We start from the raw sequence: 20,353 nt of genomic DNA, 5'->3' as shown, positions 1-20,353 counted from the left end.
TTCAAAAGATCTCCCCTGCCTCTTGACCAGAGCAAGACGTCAAGCACAGCTCCCGTTCCAGAGAAAAACATGACCAACTTTCTGTGCATCAAAGAAAATACCATTTTTGTCTATTTGCAGACATTTTGTTATAGGTTATTGCCAAACATCAGAAATAGCTATTGCCTGCATCAGTAAATAGCATGTATGTGAGTAAATGTGGTATGATGGTGTGTTATTTTGAACAGCCACTGTATTAAGTGTCTAGCCTTGGCGTAGTGTTCTCATTACAGGTCAGCTACAGTTTCAGACTGTACTCTTTTATCTCATAAACTCTAGCTTCGTTTATCAGAGACATGACTTTAATTCTCTGTACCTTAAATGACAGCAGGTGGTCATTAATCTCTCTCGACACAGGCCCATGCACCTTTCAGGTCAGATCCCTTATTGCATAAATCAAAGCACATCAGAACACAATAAGTCTTCAGGAGAGAAACCAACCCCCCACCCCCAGCCAGAAGGTGAAATGTTTTTAAATGACTTGGATTTGCGGTATGTGAGACTACAAAAGCAGCTCTTTGTGAAGAGGGATTATCAGCACTTTTCAATTTGATTTGGGTTGTGCTTGATTGTTTTGTGCCGTTGGACTCCAGCATAGTGCGAGAGTCTGCAGGGATCCTCACAATATTGCACCCGCACACACAGAACCGACAAACGTATAAGAACTAAGAAAGAAAAGATTCAACTAGGAGGAACTTCTCCTGCCCCTTGGTTCTCTTGTAATTCAGCATTGAAAATCTGAACTCTTGGTTGGTCGTGAAACTGTACAATTGTGTCGTTGTGGGATTGTGTGGTATTAGGTGGAGCAGTAACATTCAGTGTTGCTGGCGGGAGTTCTTGCCTACACAGCTTATCCAAGCTGTGTTTCTGTGAGGCTTTATTAGCCGTTGATTGGCAGCTGAATGGAGATGTGCATTGTCACTGTCGCAGCCTCCTAGACTGAGGCGGTTTGTCTGTTCCTGTTTGGAAATCTGATTAGACGATTGCACACAGACTATTTTGCATAAGAACATCATCTACAAGGCTTGTTCACACTTAAGCTGATGCAACTGAGAGAGACAGACATGTGCAATATTTTGCATTATAAATGCATAAGACATATTTTGAGGGAATATTCGACATATTGAAGTAATATTTAATATTTTATACCAGTTTTCAGAAAACCGTTAGGGGTGCTTTGGTGGTTTATGGACAATTTAAGAGAGAGAAAAAATAAAGAAAATGTATTTTGAATTTTAGATATAAAAAAAAACAATTTTTTTTTATATGCAATACATAGAGTATAGTATCATAAGAGTCAATTTTTATGAAATTGAGATTAAACATCATCTGAAAAGCTGAATGAATAAACTTTCCATAGATGTATGGTTTGTCAGTATAAGACAGTATTTGGCTGAGATGCAACTATTTGAAAGTGCAAAAAAAAAAAAAAAAAAAAAAAAAATATATATATATATATATATATATATATATATATATAATTAAATCAATTAAATGTATGCATTTAGCAGAGGCTTTTATCCAAAGCGACTTACAGTGCATTCAGGCATTCATCAAATTTTACCTATCATGTGTTCCCGGGGAATCGAACCCCCAACCTTGCACTTAATAGCGCATTGCTCTACCAATTAAGCTACAGGAACACTATGTATATATAAATCGTGCATATATTACTAATCAAAAATGAGGTTTTTATATATTTGCGATAAGAAGTTTACTAAATATCTTCATGGAACGTGATCTTTACTTAATATTCTAATGATTTTTGGCATAAGAGAAAAATCTATAGTTTTGACCCATACAATGTAGTGTTGGATATTTCTACAAATATACTCATGCTACCTATGACTGGTTTTGTGCTCCAGGGTCACATATATTTTTGATGATATTATTGTGTCATTGCTTATTTGTATTTTAAAGCTGCAATCTAGCATTATGCTTAATATAAAAGTAAACTGATATTTTAATTATTTTTCTTTGGCTTTAGCATAGTGGCATTCGAAAAGACATTTAAGCTACGTTCACACCGCAGGGCTTAATGCTCAATTCAGATTTTTTGAAAAAAAAAAAAAATTTTTGCAAGGCCGTTCACATTTCCAATTAAATGCGACCTTTTGTGGTGTTCTGTGTGAACATGAAATGACCCAGAAGTGACCCGCATGCGCAGGGTAGTGTTAGCAATGTCGGTAGAGAGAAACGTGTGGGTGCGGACTCGAAGTCGCAGCCAGGAGTGGTGGGATATTGATGTGAGTGGCTCTTTCGTTCCCGCCTACTTCAACACAGAATTATGGCGTTTGTAGCGTATTAATGACGTACGGGTCGGATACATGTGGCCTGGCCGTTCAGACGGAGGTCGCATTTCAAAAGATCGGATACGTTTTGGAATCAGGACCACATACCCAAGTGTCCTGGGTCACATTTGAAAAGATCGGATCTGTGTCGTTCAGACTGTTATGAAAAGATCAGATACAGGTCGCATAGGGGCAAAAAAATCTGAATTGGGTCGTTTCAGCCTGCAGTGTGAATGTAGCCTTAGTGCTGCTTGACACCAAAAATTTGGTTACATGAAATAATGAGCATAACTAAAGAAGCAAATAGTGTTAATGCAGCTAAGTGCAATGTTTATAAGGAAGAGAGATATGGGTCACACTTTATTTCAAGGTCCAATTCTCGCGATAAACCATTAACTACAGCTTTTGCCTCAATAAACTACTAATTTGCAGTCATTAGTAGTAAATTAATTAAGTCTCGGTATTGGGTAGCATTAGGGATGTATAATATGGTCATGCAGAATATGTGCTTTATACAGTAAGTACTAATAAACAGCCAAATGTGTTAATAATAGGCATGCTAACAAGCTACTAGTTAATAATGAGAATTGATCCCTATACTAAAGTTGTTTTTCTACCATCCTTTTGCAGTTATCTGAATGACATGGACAGGATAGGAAAAGGAGACTACATCCCAACCCAGCAGGATGTGCTAAGGACCCGAGTGAAGACCACTGGCATCGTAGAGACACATTTCACCTTCAAAGACCTGCATTTCAAGTAAGAAACCTCTAGATGTCTTTTTTCCGCTCTGATTTTAATTGAGATTTTTTTTTTTTATTCACACTCTAGTAGGAACGCTGACGTGTGTGTTCACACACATTCACACTTCAAACAACTCATCTACCCAATCTAACAGCCTCCACTGTTTCTGTTAGCTAGCAACACCCACTTTAACCCTCGCTGGAATCAAGGAAATAATTCTGTGCCATCCATGTGGTCGGGTCTGAGGTTTTGGGATTCGGGATTCATTTCCCTTAAACCTGTTGAGGGCATTTGGTTTAGAGTTCATGAGATTTAATAGGGCTGGAATGATTCCCTTTGAATGTGTCTGCTTTAATCTACTGAAGAAATGTCAGCCCAACCTTTAGAAAGATCAAACACAAGCCAGCTGTCCAAGATGCTATTACTTTATTTAATGTTTTGTAAATTGTATTATGTATCGAGTGTAAAAAAACAAAACAAATGCCACATAAGAGGGAAGTTAATTACGGAATTTTCTAGAAATGCCAATGACGTCTTTTGCAGGTCCACGCGGTTTCAGAGACAAGTGTCCGACAGGCAGAAATGAATGATTCCTGCAAGAGACAGGAAGTCCTAGCTCTTCCATCCTACTTTCAACCCCTCCGTTACCATAGAAACAAAGCCAACTGTCCTAGTCAAATGTCAACAAATGCCACTGACACACACAAACATCCAGACCAAAAGAAGAAGGGACCGAGTAGACATCTCACTAATAACTGAGTCAGCAATCTCACTATCATGCATTTAAAACTTCCCACAAATTTCCAGTGGACAAAAACAAGCTCTGGGGAAAATACGGTTCGCAGAAGACTAGTCAGATGTAAATAATGTAATATGAGGCGCAGTCTTTAGAATTAGATCAAGAAATATGTTTGTAGATCCAATGCATACACGTGTTACATTACATATTATATATCATATATTTCTCTGGTTGTACTGTTGACCGTTGACATGGGTCTTCTCTCTCCGTATAGGATGTTTGATGTTGGTGGTCAGCGTTCAGAGAGAAAGAAGTGGATCCACTGTTTCGAAGGGGTGACGGCCATTATCTTCTGTGTGGCTATGAGTGCGTATGACCTGGTGCTGGCTGAGGATGAGGAAATGGTGAGACCCTCTTAGATTTTACACCATGTTGGTCAGTAATACATAGTACATGACACTCAAAATTAAAGAAGCTGCAGTTCGACATTTTGGTAGGTTTGTGGCGATGAAATTTAGATTTAAGTCACCATGTTCCAGACTCTATCATTACAATTAAACAGGCTTGACTTCTTCGTAAAAGTGAATTTCCAGACATTATTTGAATTTGCTGATTTGGTGTCTTAATATTGTATATAAAGGAATATAAAGTTCAAAAGAAGAGTATTTATTTGAAATGGAAATCTTTTGTAACATTAAAAAGGTTTTTACTGTTATTGTTACTGTCTTCACTGCTATTCTCATTGAAAACAAACTTGTGAACAGTAGTGTGATTGCTCTGTTTATAGTTATAGTTAATTCTGTCATGTCTTTATTTGACCCTCCAACTCAAGCACTTTCTATTCTATTTTAATTCTACTTTATCTATTTCTGTTTTTATTAAAAAAAAAAAAAAAAAAAAAATAGCACTAGCCTATCTTCTTGTTTTTCTTTGTGTGTGTGTACTATATATATATATATATATATATATATATATATATATATATATAGAGAGAGAGAGAGAGAGAGAGAGAGAGAGAGAGAGAGAGAGAGAGAGCTAACCAAGATTTGTCATTTGCACTTACGTATTGTTGCTCTTTTTAGATTGTTTCTGTTGTCCTCATTTGTAAGTCGCTTTGGATAAACATCTGCTAAATGACTAAATGTAAATGTATCAGGACAGGCCATGCTCCTGAATACTGACCAGTCTCTTAAATCTACCACAGAATCGAATGCATGAGAGCATGAAGCTCTTTGACAGCATTTGCAACAACAAGTGGTTCACCGAGACCTCCATCATCCTGTTCCTCAACAAGAAGGATCTGTTTGAGCAGAAGATCACACACAGTCCCATGACCATCTGCTTCCCTGAGTACACAGGTACTATGAAACGGCTGGCCAACTAGCCAATAAATCATCTAAATCATGCACAAGTGCTCCAGGAGTGCTTTCCAGAGCTTTTGTTATACATATGCATTAAAGACAAAAAAAGCTAAATCAGTATATAGACTAGTGCTGTCAAACAATTAAACGCGATTAACACATCCAAAATCAGTTTTTGATTAATTGTGCGATGTGTGCGCACTGTTTATTTATTTTGTAAATGCACACACATGCATGTATATATTTAAGAAAAATAACTTTTATATTTAAAATATTTTATATTTTAAAATGTTTATATTTTAAATATATTTATTTAGAATGTAGTTTATATGAATATAAATATATACATGTAAATATTTGTAAAATATATACTGTATGTGTATTTATTTATATGTACATAATAAATGTACACAGAACACACACATATTATGTAAACAAACTTTTATTTTGGATGCTATTAATCATTTGACAGCACTAATATGGACCTTTTTAATAATTATACCTGGTGTTTTGTGCAATAAAAATAAATAACTGATATTAATATTATATAAGACAAAACAATTGTTCCACCAAGTAATATATAGTCCATATACCTTTTTAATGCTTTTAAAGTTACTTGCCAATTTACAAACTTAAATTATAAAGAATGGGCTTTTTTCCTGTATATAAGTTGAAACTAATGTGTTTTATAATTCTGATCAGTTTATGTTCTTCTGAAGACAAAAATCATAACACAGTCCATTTTTTAAAAACAACTTCTGACTTAAAGGAATAGTTCACCCAAAACTGAAAATATACTCAGCCTCCGCCCAAGATGTAGATGAGCTTGTTTCTTCATCAGAACAGATTTGGAGAAATGTAGAATTACATCACTTGCTCACCATTAGATCCTCTGCAGTGAATGGGTGCCGTCAGAATGAGAGTTCAAACGACTGATAAAAAACATCTCAATCCAATAAGGCATTTTTTAACTGTTAGGGAGAAGCTAGCTACAAGTAGCGATGCTAAATGTTTCAGTAACGTTACACAATATAGTAGTGTGTTTATTATTTGGCAAAGGTCGGTTGCTGCAGGATTGCATGCAAAGTGCAGTGTTAATAACTATACTATACTCATGATTGATTACAATGTTGCTTTACATTCTATTTTACTTATAACTTCATTTTAATTCTTCATTAACAATTATTAATTTCTAATGTTGTAAAAAAAATATTACAAAATAATAATAATAAAAAAATGAAAGTAGTTTCGATATAGCGAACAACTTTTTCAGAAGGGTAGCTTGAATGTAGCTTAACTACATGAATTTACGAGTAGCTTATAGCTGGTAAAGCTATAGTTTCAGAGTAGCTTCCCCAACGTTGCTTAAAAAAAAACTATCTGGCTAAAATACGAGTCTATTCATAACAATGCTTTCTCCAGTTAAAAGTAATTTTGACTGAATCAGGAGAGAAATATTCACTGATCAAGCACTGCTTACCAGCAAAAACCAAACCAAACCGTTCTAAACAAATATGGTTGATTTTGATGTGAGAGGACAACAAGGGATGGATTATGGACTGTTTTGGCCACAAGTCTTTGGTGAGTCTATAGACTTTGGTTGTCCATCAGTGCTGATATCCAGAAGGCCAGCAGTTCATAACATCCCATGTAGCGTTGTGCATTAGACATCAGTCTAACACAAGGACAGGCAGCTTTCCTGATATCACTTAACTGAAAGATGTCATGTTACTTTAAGGATCATTATGCATGATGTTCTCAGATGTTGTTTTCATGTGTTCATCCGCTCCTGCTGTTTTCTCACTGTGCTTTGTTTATCCCCCTCTCAACAAGGTGCCAACAACTACGACGAGGCCTCCGACTACATCCGCCTCAAGTTTGAGGACCTGAACAAGAAGAAAGAAACCAAGGAGATTTACCCTCACTTCACCTGTGCCACAGACACGAAGAACGTGCAGTTCGTTTTCGACGCGGTCACCGACGTCATCATCAAAAACAACCTAAAGGACTGTGGTCTCTTCTAGAGCCCCACAACAGGAAGACGAATCAAGGTACGAGCAAGCTGATTACTGAAACTAACTGGACTCCTGTGGTTTCCACACTACTAGCAACTGATTTCTCTTCCTCTTTCAGATTACATGAACAGTTTTAATGAGCAGAGGAAGTAGGGGTGGAATACATCCTGAGCATCTGCACTGGCCAACCACGACTCCTGCTTCCACATGACGGAGCCCGACACAATTTCAATGATTGCCAACGAGCTTAGCCTCTGTTCTCCCTCCCTCCCCTGTCCCAGCGTTGTGTTTGACATTTAACATCTGTGTTATTAACTCCTTGTGCTATGACAACAAATCACCCACTGTCGTATTATCCTTTGTCCATTTTTGTTGTTTATTTTCTATTCTTTTGTTCTTTTTTTTTTTTTTTTTTGAGAAATAGCAGAGCCAATTTTTTTATATAAATGATGCTTTTATTTCACTCTAGAGAATCTGATGTGCATATTTTAATAAACTTAATTGTGTAATGCTAATTTTTTTAACAACAAGCAGGCATTGGATATAGGACTGAAAAAGGAAAGCGCTTTTTTTACGATGTTTACATGACGTCCTTGTTGATAGCTAAACGGAGCGTTGTCTTGCATGATAGCAGATAGCAAATATATCAATACAAGTAATCAGTTCACATCAGCGTAACATTCCTTTTTAAGATTACATTTTAAAAAGTACAAAAAAAAAGAATAATAAAAAAAGTACAAAAAAAGCTTCACAAATGGGGAAAGAAATGCTAAAATGTAACTGATATTTAAAGTACGTAACAGTCTAACCATCTTTCTCTTCTCTTCTATCTTCCCGTTTTTTCTTTCTAGCATTCTGTTTGTGCCTTGACTTCCGTTTACAATGGACTTTATTTTCCCCCAAGTTGTCCTACTGTACGTAAACATTTCTTCTCCAGAATTTTCACATGTAAGAATAAATAGTAATAATAATGGAAATCTAAATGATAAAAAAGGGTAGTGCTTTTGTTTCTTTTCTTTTATTTTGGTAAAGATTAAACTTCTTTTCAAAGTCCTATATAATGTTTAATTTAAATAAAAGTTCATTCACTAGATAAAACTCTGCCAGCTGTGGTTTTTATTTCAAGTGTACTTTTTTTTGGAGGTTAATAAGTTCACATCAGTGACTGAATAATTAATTTGCTATCCAGTCGCAGTAATTAAATACGGATTTAAGGGCTTGCTGTAGGGCATCAACTTGAACATTTTCTTATTTTAGCGTATTGTACTCTGGCTGATTTTGGATATCCATTACCTGGAGAGGTCTGTAAGAACATTAACTAACTTAATTAATTAAGAACATTAAGATTAATTTCTTTTCTGAGATCAAATCGCAGGAAGACGAGCTTCCAGCCGACGATGCTCCCCTGTTGCTGGATTAAACAAGTAACTCCGTCCTGCTGAAAGACATCAGAAGATCATCTCTGGTCAATCAATCACCACTTCAGAACAAATGCTTCTCGAAATTATAATTAAATTCATTTGTAAACGTCTAACCTGGGTCTTCGGCTTTTTCCATTAAACCCGTACAATGAAATATTCTTTAAGTTCTGAAGTAAATTAGGGTTTGGAGAGTTAAGAGGTTTTCTTTTTTGGACAGACTGACACCGCCATCTAGTGACTGATTTGTGAAGTGATTAATTATACTTCAATGAGCTTATACAGTTAAAGTTTTACAACTAAATCTAGGCTACATAATCTTACATCTCATAAACAGACCTAGCAGTACTTTATGTCGCACTTTGACATTCTCACCTGATGCTGTTGATGTTTCTTCACCGAAACAAAAACATGACAAACTCATTATTTGTTTAATAAATTGAGCTCTGCATTACACGACTAAACATTTTTTGTAAGCAACATAATGTTTTTATTTTTTTATAATGAATATAGCACTGGTGAGCTCTATGTAATGGGTTACAGATTACAACTTACCCTATCTGAAATGTAATGAGTAGTGTAACTTGTTCAGTTACTTTATGTAATGTAACTGAATGCATTTGAATTTCCTGCAGAACTGAGCACCTAGACCTTGATTAGCTGCTTCAGGAGTGTTTAATGGGCTGGAGCTAAACTCTGCAGGACCCTGGCCCTCCAGGTCTGAGTCTGGTGACCCCTGTCCTAAGGGACTGTTCACACATAACCACATTTTTGCCTTCCACTGTGCTTCTTTCCATTGCTTTTCAATGCAAACGTACACTACATATATGTTTTTAGTGTCTCATGTAAACTCAAAAATCCATTCTGTGTAAATGGCCCCTAAAGAAATTTGAAAACACAAAGATTTTGTATGGCAACACCGGTGTGTTATACTGACCACAGAATCCCATAACTCACTCAACACCGTTATACCTGTGGTGCCCTTGTCTGGAGAGAACAGACACATCCACTCGGATACATGCATCTGTACTAGAAGAGATAGCGAGTGTCAGCTATTGCTAAGCATTCATATTTGATATATCCACAGCTCAATGGAGATGAAAGTGAGAAGAAGTTTTGGAAACCGTGCACAACAGCACTTTTGAGAACATTGCTGTATAACAGCGGAAGTTCTGCTGTTGGGAGTCAAAATAGAGCTGATGATGTTATCATTGGTGATGGTGACAGTTAGGGGGTCTCTATCAGGGTCTGTGCAGCTGAGGGTGGTCATGGGATCTCCAGGCAGCAGGGTAGAGAAGATGAAGGATGTATTTGAGTGGGTCACACACGGGAACTTTATCATTCATATTCTGCAGCAAAAGAAGAAAAGAATCATGTTCACTTCAGCGTCAATCTTGACACATTCTGGAAAGAGAATCTCAACGGATGGGTGGTGACAATACAATATGCGGTGTAGTATAAATATGCAGCAAAATAAATAGGCATAAACATTTCAAATCAATCAAATATTTTTAATCTGTCACTTGACAATATGGCTAATACACTATTTAGGTCAGTGTCTATTTCTTGTTTTTATGTTTTGCTGTGGTTTATGTATTTACAAAATTGTCAATGCCTATATCATGTTATTAAATGTTCATATTATTTTGCTTATGAAGTTCATAATAATTTTACAAAATTAAAAGGCCATTTTAAGGATATTTTTGTTTACTCGTATAATAATTAAACGGTGCAATGCACATTTTGATACATTTCAAAAAATCTTATATAGGCATTTTGTTGATTTTGTACAATGTATTTGTTTGACATTTTACATTTATGCATTAACATTTTGTAGTAAATGCAAAAATATTTCAAAAATGTTTTAAGAATTTTTTTTTTTATTGTTGTTGACTTTTTTTTGTTTACTTCAGTACAATAGCAAGTTGTAATACACGTGTAATACATAAAAAGAAAAGTTTTGTGAACATTTTTTATTATTAACTTTATATCATGGTGTAAAATCTGGGCCCCACTTGTAGTTTACTCTTTAAAGCTTCAAGCGATAATAAGTTAGTTTTATCTAAATGCTTATCTTAATTTAGTAGCATAACATGCCTGACCTGAGCTTTTAGAGTGACCTCAGTAGCTCCAGTCTGTTGTTTGATTCCGTCCACATCCTGGTCAAAATCCTGCTTTTCCTCCAAATTTATGGTACTGGGTTCTGAGAAAACCAGAATGATGTAACTTGAAAATGTAATTATTGTGGTGGGTGAATGAAATAATCATTTAAAATTATGTTTGTTTCGAGTATAATGGACCATTCATCAGCATTTAAATTGGAATGATCCATATGATCTCACCTCTGATTGGATCATTGGTGAAACCCGAGTCTCATCCGGAGATGCCTGAGATGGGCAGCTGGAGGGATTTAAAGGGCCAGTCTCATTCAACTGCTTACACCACAACTACGATGTTCCACGTTGGGGATCTAACCGGCCTCCAGGACCGTGTCTGGTGACCCCTGTACTAAAGACTCAAACCAAGTGAACAATCTGGGTTGATGAGCTCTCAGTTTCCAAATCCAGATTATATGCTGTCCTGATGACACCATCAAAAAACCATTAAATCAAAAGAATGAAAAAAAAAAAAAAAAAAAACGTTTGCTGTTCTTAGCATGTCACAAGTGTCTTAAGATGTGTTTGACATTTCAGTCACAAGAGGGAGACAAATCTAGGTGGAGGAAATGTTTGGATTTGCTTGAACAGATTCTGTACACGGAAACATCAGACCCTTGGTTCTGCATGGAAAAACTGTCGGAAAAGTATGATACTGTTATCTTAAAACATTTGAATCAGTAGTCCATTAGAAATGTCTTATAGATATTGCCATTAATGCACTTTTTATGCATTGAAAGAAACTTACAGGAAGTCAAAGGAATACCCTCACGACCTTCAGACCACTGCAGTTCGATCCTGCTTTGTCCTTTACCACCACAGATCTGGAAAAATCGTAAAATCACACTACATAAAAAAAAAAAAAAAGATATTGCATCATTAAATATTAAATATAAAATACTACCAAATATTATATTTAATTGATGATATACTGATAAAAACCTAATGCTGGATAAAGAGAATTATTAGACAGGGATAAGAAGAAGACACAACAAACACTGGTAGCCAATATATTTCTGTTTAGAAAGTGCTGGTAAAGTTGAAATGAATTTCTTAGGTGACCTTGGAGACTGGAAAATATTTGTTTTACACTGCTTTGATTGCATGGAAGTGTGAATTACAACCAAAACAAATTAAAGTCGTTTATTTAAGAGCCAATCTGGTCAAGCCAAACTTTGAAAACTGATTGTAGACTTGTAGGTTATTGTCATCATGAACACCAACAGATAAATCTAAGCAGTATTTGTTGGGTTAGTGTAAGGTTCTGTTTGATGAAGGCAAATAAAGAAATTAATCTTGAAGACATGCCCAAGGTACTGATGGAATGTGTGCTTAGCACCTATGTAACCTCGTACAGTAAAGTCTATTGCTTCAGGCAAATATGTTGATCAGCCTGGGTGAAGTGAAGTGGCCATCATTAAACACAAAGGGTGGAACTGCATGTATAGTCAACAGCTCACACTTTTTCCTATTCTGTATGTAAATTGGATTACCACATTTCAGCTTTGTATGACAAAAGAATCAGTGTTATTGTCCAGTCAAGTTTTTGTGTGAGCCTGATAGTCCACACAGTTCTAATTTAATCTACTGTGTCCCAGATTAGGTTGGGAGAAAAATAAAGAATGGAGACACGAAAATGGGAGGATTTTACTCTAATTACAATAAACAGCATCAAACCCAGGCCTTGTGGGAATTTCAGTGTACTAGTCTTTCTTCAGAGCTCAGTTATTTTCTGAAACATTTGTGCGTTGTTCGATGGCTCTGGCTCTTGAATTAATCATTGTTAAATCTGTTTATCATACAAAGAATCGATTCTCAAAATAGAGGCAGCGCTTCCTCCGAGCGCCAGAGGGCGCTGCGCGCCGCGCTGTGAATCACTGACTGTTCACATCTCACATGGTCACACGTTGAACTTTATCAAGTAACATGATGATAACAGGTAAATAAATTAATTTAATTTCGTATATGGAACAGCTGTGTATTTTATTAAAGATTCAAATAAAGATGGGAAAAATCAACTCTGATTCTCACGTTTGCAAATTTGCGCGAAGACCTAAATGTATTCGTAGATTTTAGCTGATGTGGTCTTTTAATGATGCAAACAGTGCTGCTAAGCTGTATAAATTCTATTTTTGGCACACAATATTACTAGTATTGGCAAATGAACATTAAGGCATCCATTTAGCTACTTGTGGCTGGTATATTGTGCACCCTTCAACATTTTAAACTTCGATGCTCGTTTCTCCTCCTTTATCACTAATATATGCAAGAACAGCAATTAAAATAATGTAGAAAATGAAACCACATAACCATTTGATTATATAGAGTCGTAAATAATAGCTACTATTTATTTATAATACTTTAAATACTTATATTATTTAGATTGGCATTTTATTAACGTGAAGCTACTTTTAAAATCTGCACTGTATAAATCACTATATAAATAAAAGTGACTTGACTTGTGTTTAAATGATAGATAGATAGATAGATAGATAGATAGATAGATAGATAGATAGATAGATAGATAGATAGATAGATAGATAGATAACGTGATTATCATATTGAAACAGATATTGTCTAGTACTTTGGTAGTTTTCATAATTTGAGAGAGGGAGGAAATGAGCGCTCAGATTTCAGTCAAGCTGTGATTGGCTCCTGGTAAGATGATTTGATTGGATGGCGCCGCGATGCTGCGCTGTGATTGGCTGAGACGCGCATATTGGAATGACACAGACGCACATATGAGCTTTGAGGGGCTTATGATCTGGAGTTTGAGTCACAAGAGCCACATCTGCACAGTCTGGACTGTACTGAAGGTTTCATCCTCAAAACAAATGTAAGTGCAAGTCATGATTCTGAATTTGATCCGCTTCATGCATTATTTTTATCTGATAAAAGTTACTTATGTCTTACTCAAATCCAAAAAAGCAACTAATTCATATTGTTTTATATTACTTATGCAAAACATGTTTCATAAAACATTTATTTCTATTTCAGGAGTATCTAAATTACTAGATTGGACTGTCATCATTCCAGGATCATGGTAAGCATGCCTCCAAATCATCATCTTGCCACACTCATCAGGGCTTTGTATTGTTAATTACCATAGATTGTTTACTCAGTAAAACTGCCCTGATTGGACATCACTTTACATTATGTTCCGAAAGGATTAGTTACTGTAAAGAAATGTCCGTTGCTGAAATTTCAGCATATGGGATGACATCTGTAGCCCATGCTAATCTGTGCATAGAAATAATGGCAGTCGATCAACCCTGTGTGTATGCTACTATTGCTGCAAACATGTGATTATTTAATCAAATATGTTTAAAGAAAAATACATGCCAGTTCTTTATCTGTCAAAACGGCAGAAAAGTTTCCCAAAAGTGGAAGACTTTTGTGTTGAAACAATCATGCATTAGACTTTAATTAAGATATTTAGACAAATGAAACTGGATTAGGCTCTTTGTATTATTGTGCTTTTTTCGTTTGGGTTCAGTTATCACAAAAAAAAAAAAATGCATTTGGGCTTTTCGGTTCATTTCTCAATTGCAAACTATGAAAATATCAAGCATGGCAGTAGCATTGTTTTTGAGGTAAGACTAGCTTGTTGCCTATAGTGAACCCTTTGAGACTGTTAATCTTAGACTCATGAGATCATATTTTCCTGGTTTTCTTTGATGTAACCAAGTATTTGATTCAGATTTTTCTAGATTTTAATGTCCATGAACCAGCTTTACTCTTAAATGCAATATGTAGTTTGTATTTAAATTGCTTTTGACTCTATTAAGTAAGCTATGCTCTTCCGTTTTTTGATTATGATTTGTGTGAATGTTTGTGTACATGCATCTGACAGTACAGATAGAAGGTGTGGTAATTACTCTATTGAAAAGAAGTGTTACAGGTGTGGTTAGTAACAGGTTTATTCTAACTGATTTTAATGTGAAGGTAGTAGTCATCCATCCTTTTGATAGCAGGGCGTGAGTGTGTCCACATGATGTGCATTCATCGGTTGCCCTCTACCTAGAATAGAGAGTTTTTTCAGCTCCTCCAGACAAATAGAGCCATGCCCTCTCTAACAGAGCTCATGCAGGTCCAAGCCTGTCCAAGGAACACGATTAGTCAATCTAAGGAAAACTAAATCAAAGGGAGGGTGACTCAAATTGTACGTGTAGATGCTTTTTTATTTTTTTGTAATTATTGCCTAACATTAAGTAATATTAATATGTATAACAAGAAAAAAAAAATTATCAAATGTATTAAGCTTATATATGTAACAAGAAAAATAGCATTTATCAAATGTATTAAGCATATATATTAAAAAAAACATAACACACACACACACACACACACACACACATATATATATATATATATATATATATATATATGTGTGTATGTATGTGTGTTATGTTTATTTATATATATGCTTAATACATTTATATATATATATATATATATATATATATATATATATATATATATATATATATATGTTTTTTTTAATATAATCATTATATATAGCAGTTTTATGAGATGTGTAATAATATAATTTTAATTTATAATTATTATAATTTTTCAATCTAGTACAAATATATTTTTAATGTTATTTTATTTCAAATTATATTATTTTATTATTGAAATATATTTATTACGAAGACTTTTATCATAGAATTGTTCTTAAATCTGCATTTTTCAAATGAGGTACCAATTTGTGTTTTATAATCTGAGATTTTGCACGCACCAGTCTTACCTGTCTTTCTGTCTTTTTGCAGTTGTGTCTGCAGGAATCAAGCGACTGTCTGCGGGAACAGATGCGTTATATGATGCGATCCCTGCAGGATCTGAAGCATTTGCGGCGGAGCTGCGTGGCGCCCCCTGTCGGTCCTCCAGTGAGGTTACGTGCTTGTAAGCAGCTGATAGCCCAACGGGAACGGCGAGCACGGTTGAGGATCAGCGACGCCAGTGAGGCGAGCAGTTACGACTCTGCCTGTTGTCTGTCTAGCTCTTTAGAAGAGGAGGACTCTGCGGGTGGCCCGTCCGCTGTTAGCTCACCGAGCAGCGAGCAGAGTCTGGAGTTTGATTCGGGATACTCTGAAGCCTCCTGGCAGGATGAAGGTGTGGTGTTACGGCGCACCAAAAACATCCGAGTATCTTCGTCCGCATGTCTTCGCACCAACCAGCCTCCAAACAACCGAGTGCGTCCTAAGTCCACCTCTGACGCTTGCTTAGAGAGCTGGACATCATTTGAGACCACGAGTGACCCTGATGACTGGACTAATTCACTACTGACACGCGGACGTAACCGACAGCCGCTGGTGCTGGGAGACAACAGTTTTGCTGATCTCATTCAGAACTGGATGGACTTACCAGAATGCCCGGAACAAGCAGAACAAAAGCACAGTTCTGGACGCAGTTTCACTAAAGACTTCTTGGTTAACGTCAAACGGAGAATAGCTGGGATTTCACGAAGTGCTGATGGGAGAAGAAAGTCGTCAGATGTTACAAAACTGAGCAACTCAATTGTGGCTCCCAAACGATTTTCTTGCCAGGTTGACGTACAGCACAAAATGCCGTTCTTCTATAAATCCCACACGGGTCTGAACGAACTGGACACAGATTTCTGCCAGTTTACGGCATTAATGAAATCTGGAAGCAGAATGCCCATTGTCTGTAATGACACTATTGGGTACATATGATTATATTTGTATCATTATGAACTCTGAATGAGTGGATAGTATCTCCAGGAGAGACTGATTTTGATTTTTAAGAAAAGCTCTGTCCGTTATCCTGTGTAAAGTGCTCAAAAAATAAAAACATTAAAAATTCATATTGGTCATTGCATTGCTTTTGGTGGCAGCCGAACTGATCTCAGCGAATGAGTGGAAATTAAAAAAAAATAATAATAATTTTAAGAGATAATGTTTACAGGGCTGTCATTATCACAAAATAAACCCATACAGGGTGAACATGGCCCAGACGTGAAGAGAAGGGGTCCTTAATCCCCATGAAGTGTTTAATGTACATTATCAAGCTGTTTTTACACCCAAACACACTTATGGGAACAATAAGACACATTAAACTGATAGTAAAAACACATAAAGTTACAAATGATTTATATTTTTGAACATTAAATAGTCAAAAATATTTAGCAGCACAGTGTGCTTAAATTGATGATTAATTGACGATGATAAGATTTTTTGAGCAACAAATCAGCATATTAGAATGATTTCTAAAGCATTATGTGACACTGAAGACTGGAGTAATAACTTTGTGTTATGGGAATAAATTCATCTTAAAATATAATCAAATAGAAAACAGTTCTTTTAAGTTCACATTATTACTGTTTTCACAGGAAGCATTCAAAATCTTCATCAACTTCAAACGTTTGAATGGCATGTATATTATTGCAAGCATTATATATATATATATATATATATATATATATATATATATATATATATTATAAGCACTTTTTTTGAATGTGCAGTGTCTGTACTTGTCCAGATACATCCTCAAACCAGTTTGTTATTAACAGCTGAAGTTATTTTTAGCAGCTTACAGCACTGGACAGGAACGTGGTGTTCCTTGGAATACAAGTTCTTGCTTTTTGGCGTCTCTGGAGGGGAAAATGTAGTTGAGGAGAAAGCTCTTTAGATATCTCAGGTGGCCCGGCAGTGTGCTTAACTCTGCTTGAGTCCCCTTACGACCGCATGGGGGGAAATTTGCAGCAGCTGGATAGAGGGTGAGGACATTGACTTTAGCTTCATTAAGTATTAGAGTGCCTCAGTTAGCAGAATAATGCATCTTGCAACACTGCAAATTGTGTAAACTCATATACTGTAGCTATGTCTGCTTAAGACTTATTATAGGGGTCATGTGATGCGATTTCAATTTTTCTTTTCTCTTTAGAGTGTAACAAGCTCTTGGTGCTTGAAGAAGATCTGTAAAATTGCAAAGACTAAAGTCTCAAATCCAAAGAGATATTCTTTATCAAATTAAAGACTCTGCCATGCCCCCCCTAAAACGGCTCGTTCAAACATGACCCCACATGTCTACATCACTATGTGGAAATATTTGTGTAATGCCGCCCAAATGTTCACGCAAAGAAAGAAGGCATGGTTTCAGTAACCGTAGTTAGTGTTGAAGCATTTATGTCAGGGAGATGCTGTGTGTTTCGAGGTCAAAGCAAAAGCACTTTATTTGGCCTTTCTGAAAGTAAATGCATCTGTGGCTTGTGTACTGCAAAAACATTCAAGCTTCATCACTGTGTCTGTCACGCCATTCTGTTAACCTTTCAGGCTTGAACTGATGGTAAAACTAAGGGCATTTTAACTGTCTTTACATTTATTTTGAAAGATGAAAATTGCTATTATGAAAAGGGGCGTTACATGTCCGACGAGTGCTTGCAGTGTTCGGTCAATCACAATGCACTGGGTCAGTTGTCCAATCAGAGCAGACTGTGCTTGTCAGAAGGAGGGACTTTGTAGAAAATGACGCGTTTGAGAAAGGCAGGGCATACAATAATATACAGTATACAATATACCTACAATAATATAAAGTATTTGAAAAAGAATGTTTTTTCTAAACATTAAAGCATGTCAACATATTCTGCTACACCAAATATACAAAATAATCTTTTGTATCTTTAAAAAAGCATCATATGACCCCTTTAATAATTTTTGGGTTGTCTTGCAGTCACAGATTGTGACCACAGAGTCATAAAAGAAAATAAAACACTACACACTGTGAAGACCGTTCTCACCGTGTGATGTCCGAGTTAATGCATCAAGATAATAACTATCTTGAATTAATTACAAATGCATAACGGCCTGCTGTACTGACCTCAGAACAGCCAAACAGACATACTGTCAGAGAGAGAAATACTCTACACTAGTATGTTGTTTATCTTGGCCTTCGTGTGGAAAAAGTGAATTATTGCGCTAGTAATATCAGGCCTTATCCTTAAATAGTATTAAGTTACAATGCTTATAAAAAAAAACACTTAATATTTAAGGCCTTTTCTTTTTCCATTGAAGTTACACAGAACAGATGGACCGAGTTGTTGGTGTGCAAGTGGAAACAGGGGATTGCACTTAGCACTTAGAGGGGAATACGTAACGGCCAACGTGTGCCTTGTCAGATGTTTTAAAAAAATCCAGGAGCCTTATGTCTCACTCCTTGGGGAGAATTTTGGCAATGTGACTTCAAAATACATCCAAAATGATTCAAATAAAGTAAAGAGAAAAACAAAAAGACAAATAATAGAGCCAGGACAACTTGAGTGTTTCATGTTTATGCTTGCAAAAAGCAGCAGTGTTTATATAATATTCATTGCCACATGAAGCACTAGAGCAAATATAAGTATATATATATATATATATATATATATATATATATATATATCTTCTTTTAAGTCAGCTGTTGTGGTTTGTAGCAATTTGAAGTAGTGTTGGGCAATATGCTCTACAGTTATACCATCCTATTGTCAGTCTGTAAGATCGCCAAAACACCATTTTACACCAATTTATTTTATTATTTACTTTGTTTCATAGCCAGAGTGGGGCTAAGGCTAAAAGCATCCTAGTGTAATCTATTAACTACACATTATATCTTTTTAGTTAAAGCTGCAGTTGGTAACTTTTGTAAAAATGTATTTTTTTTTGCATATTTGTTAAACCTGTCATTATGTCCTGACAGTAGAATATGAGACAGATAATCTGTGAAAAAATCAAGCTCCTCTGGCTCCTCCCACTGGTCCTATTGCCATTTGCAGTTACCGCTCCCGGTAAGAAACAACCAATCAGAGCTGCGGTCCGTAACTTTTTTTGTGTTCAAAATTTACAAAATGTATATAATAAGTGAGTACACCATGAATCCATTTTCCAAACCGTGTTTTTAGCTCGTCCTGAATCACTAGGGTTCACCTATAATAAGTGTTTATATTCGGAATATTTTAGATTGCTTCGGGGGTACCGCGGCGGAGTAACCCAGTACCTTTGTGATTCTTCATAGACATAAACAGAGAGAAGTAGATCCGGCTACGATGTTCTTCCGCAAGACGCAAGCAGTTCTGTTTATTAACCGCTAGAGCGTCAAAAGTTACCGACAGCAGCTTTAAGTAGCATATGGATATCATGTCATACAATATTTTCAATAAGACTGATTTTGTATTTAACACGATCACAACTGAATAAAAACCTAAGTTACTAGTTATAATGCTTACATTTCCTCACTTACAGCTACAGAAAACGAGCAAATAGCATTTACATTATTAAAGAACATCACTGACTTCAGTCTAGCGTGAGTTTTTGCACTTAAAAATGACACTCCCATTATAATCAGCAAAGTTATCTCTTATACTTACACAGTACATCTGCACTTTATGGTGTGTTTGTTTATGATGTGAAAATTCGCAAGAGAGCAGAATTCAGTCAGCGGTGTTTCAGCAATGACTAATCTGAACGCCTCTGACTGGCCATTGCATTCTAAACTAACAGAATCACGTGTGATTGGTTGCACAACGCTGTGAAAAAAAAGAGAGTAAAAGGAAATGTGATGCATGGGACAAATGAGCCCTAATATTTATTAGA

At 36.0% G+C, this 20,353-nt stretch overlaps 2 protein-coding genes and 1 long non-coding RNA gene across 3 annotated transcripts in view; 2 read left to right on the top strand and 1 right to left on the bottom strand.

The window, feature by feature from the left end:
* The window catches only part of LOC113110925 (guanine nucleotide-binding protein G(i) subunit alpha-2-like), a 64,642-nt gene extending 56,360 nt beyond the window's left edge, over nucleotides 1–8,282 (top strand). Inside the window, exons 5-9 of the mRNA XM_026275214.1 lie at nucleotides 2,961–3,089; nucleotides 4,088–4,217; nucleotides 5,018–5,171; nucleotides 7,008–7,225; nucleotides 7,308–8,282. Coding sequence (XP_026130999.1) covers nucleotides 2,961–3,089; nucleotides 4,088–4,217; nucleotides 5,018–5,171; nucleotides 7,008–7,198 — 604 coding nt within the window. The 3' untranslated portion in view covers nucleotides 7,199–7,225; nucleotides 7,308–8,282. The remainder of the gene's footprint in view (nucleotides 1–2,960; nucleotides 3,090–4,087; nucleotides 4,218–5,017; nucleotides 5,172–7,007; nucleotides 7,226–7,307) is intronic.
* LOC113110927 (uncharacterized) lies at nucleotides 8,046–15,585 on the bottom strand. The gene is made up of 4 exons (XR_003293228.1): nucleotides 15,514–15,585; nucleotides 11,512–11,587; nucleotides 10,710–11,399; nucleotides 8,046–9,956 (listed from the first exon to the last, which is right to left on the bottom strand). It is a non-coding gene; the product is annotated as an uncharacterized LOC113110927 (long non-coding RNA).
* Nucleotides 13,514–16,590, top strand: LOC113110926 (PAK4-inhibitor inka1). Its single transcript, XM_026275215.1, has 3 exons — nucleotides 13,514–13,599; nucleotides 13,761–13,806; nucleotides 15,536–16,590. The coding sequence occupies exons 2-3, from the start codon at nucleotides 13,804–13,806 to the stop codon at nucleotides 16,457–16,459; spliced, it is 927 nt and encodes a 308-aa protein (XP_026131000.1). The 5' UTR covers nucleotides 13,514–13,599; nucleotides 13,761–13,803; the 3' UTR covers nucleotides 16,460–16,590.
* Nucleotides 16,591–20,353: the final 3,763 nt, after the last annotated feature.

This window comes from Carassius auratus, chromosome 11 (genome assembly GCF_003368295.1).
Source record: "Carassius auratus strain Wakin chromosome 11, ASM336829v1, whole genome shotgun sequence".
Taxonomy (NCBI): Eukaryota; Metazoa; Chordata; class Actinopteri; order Cypriniformes; family Cyprinidae; genus Carassius; species Carassius auratus.
The sequence above is the reverse complement of the archived record's forward strand: the minus strand, read 5'-3'. Positions and strand labels throughout refer to the sequence as shown.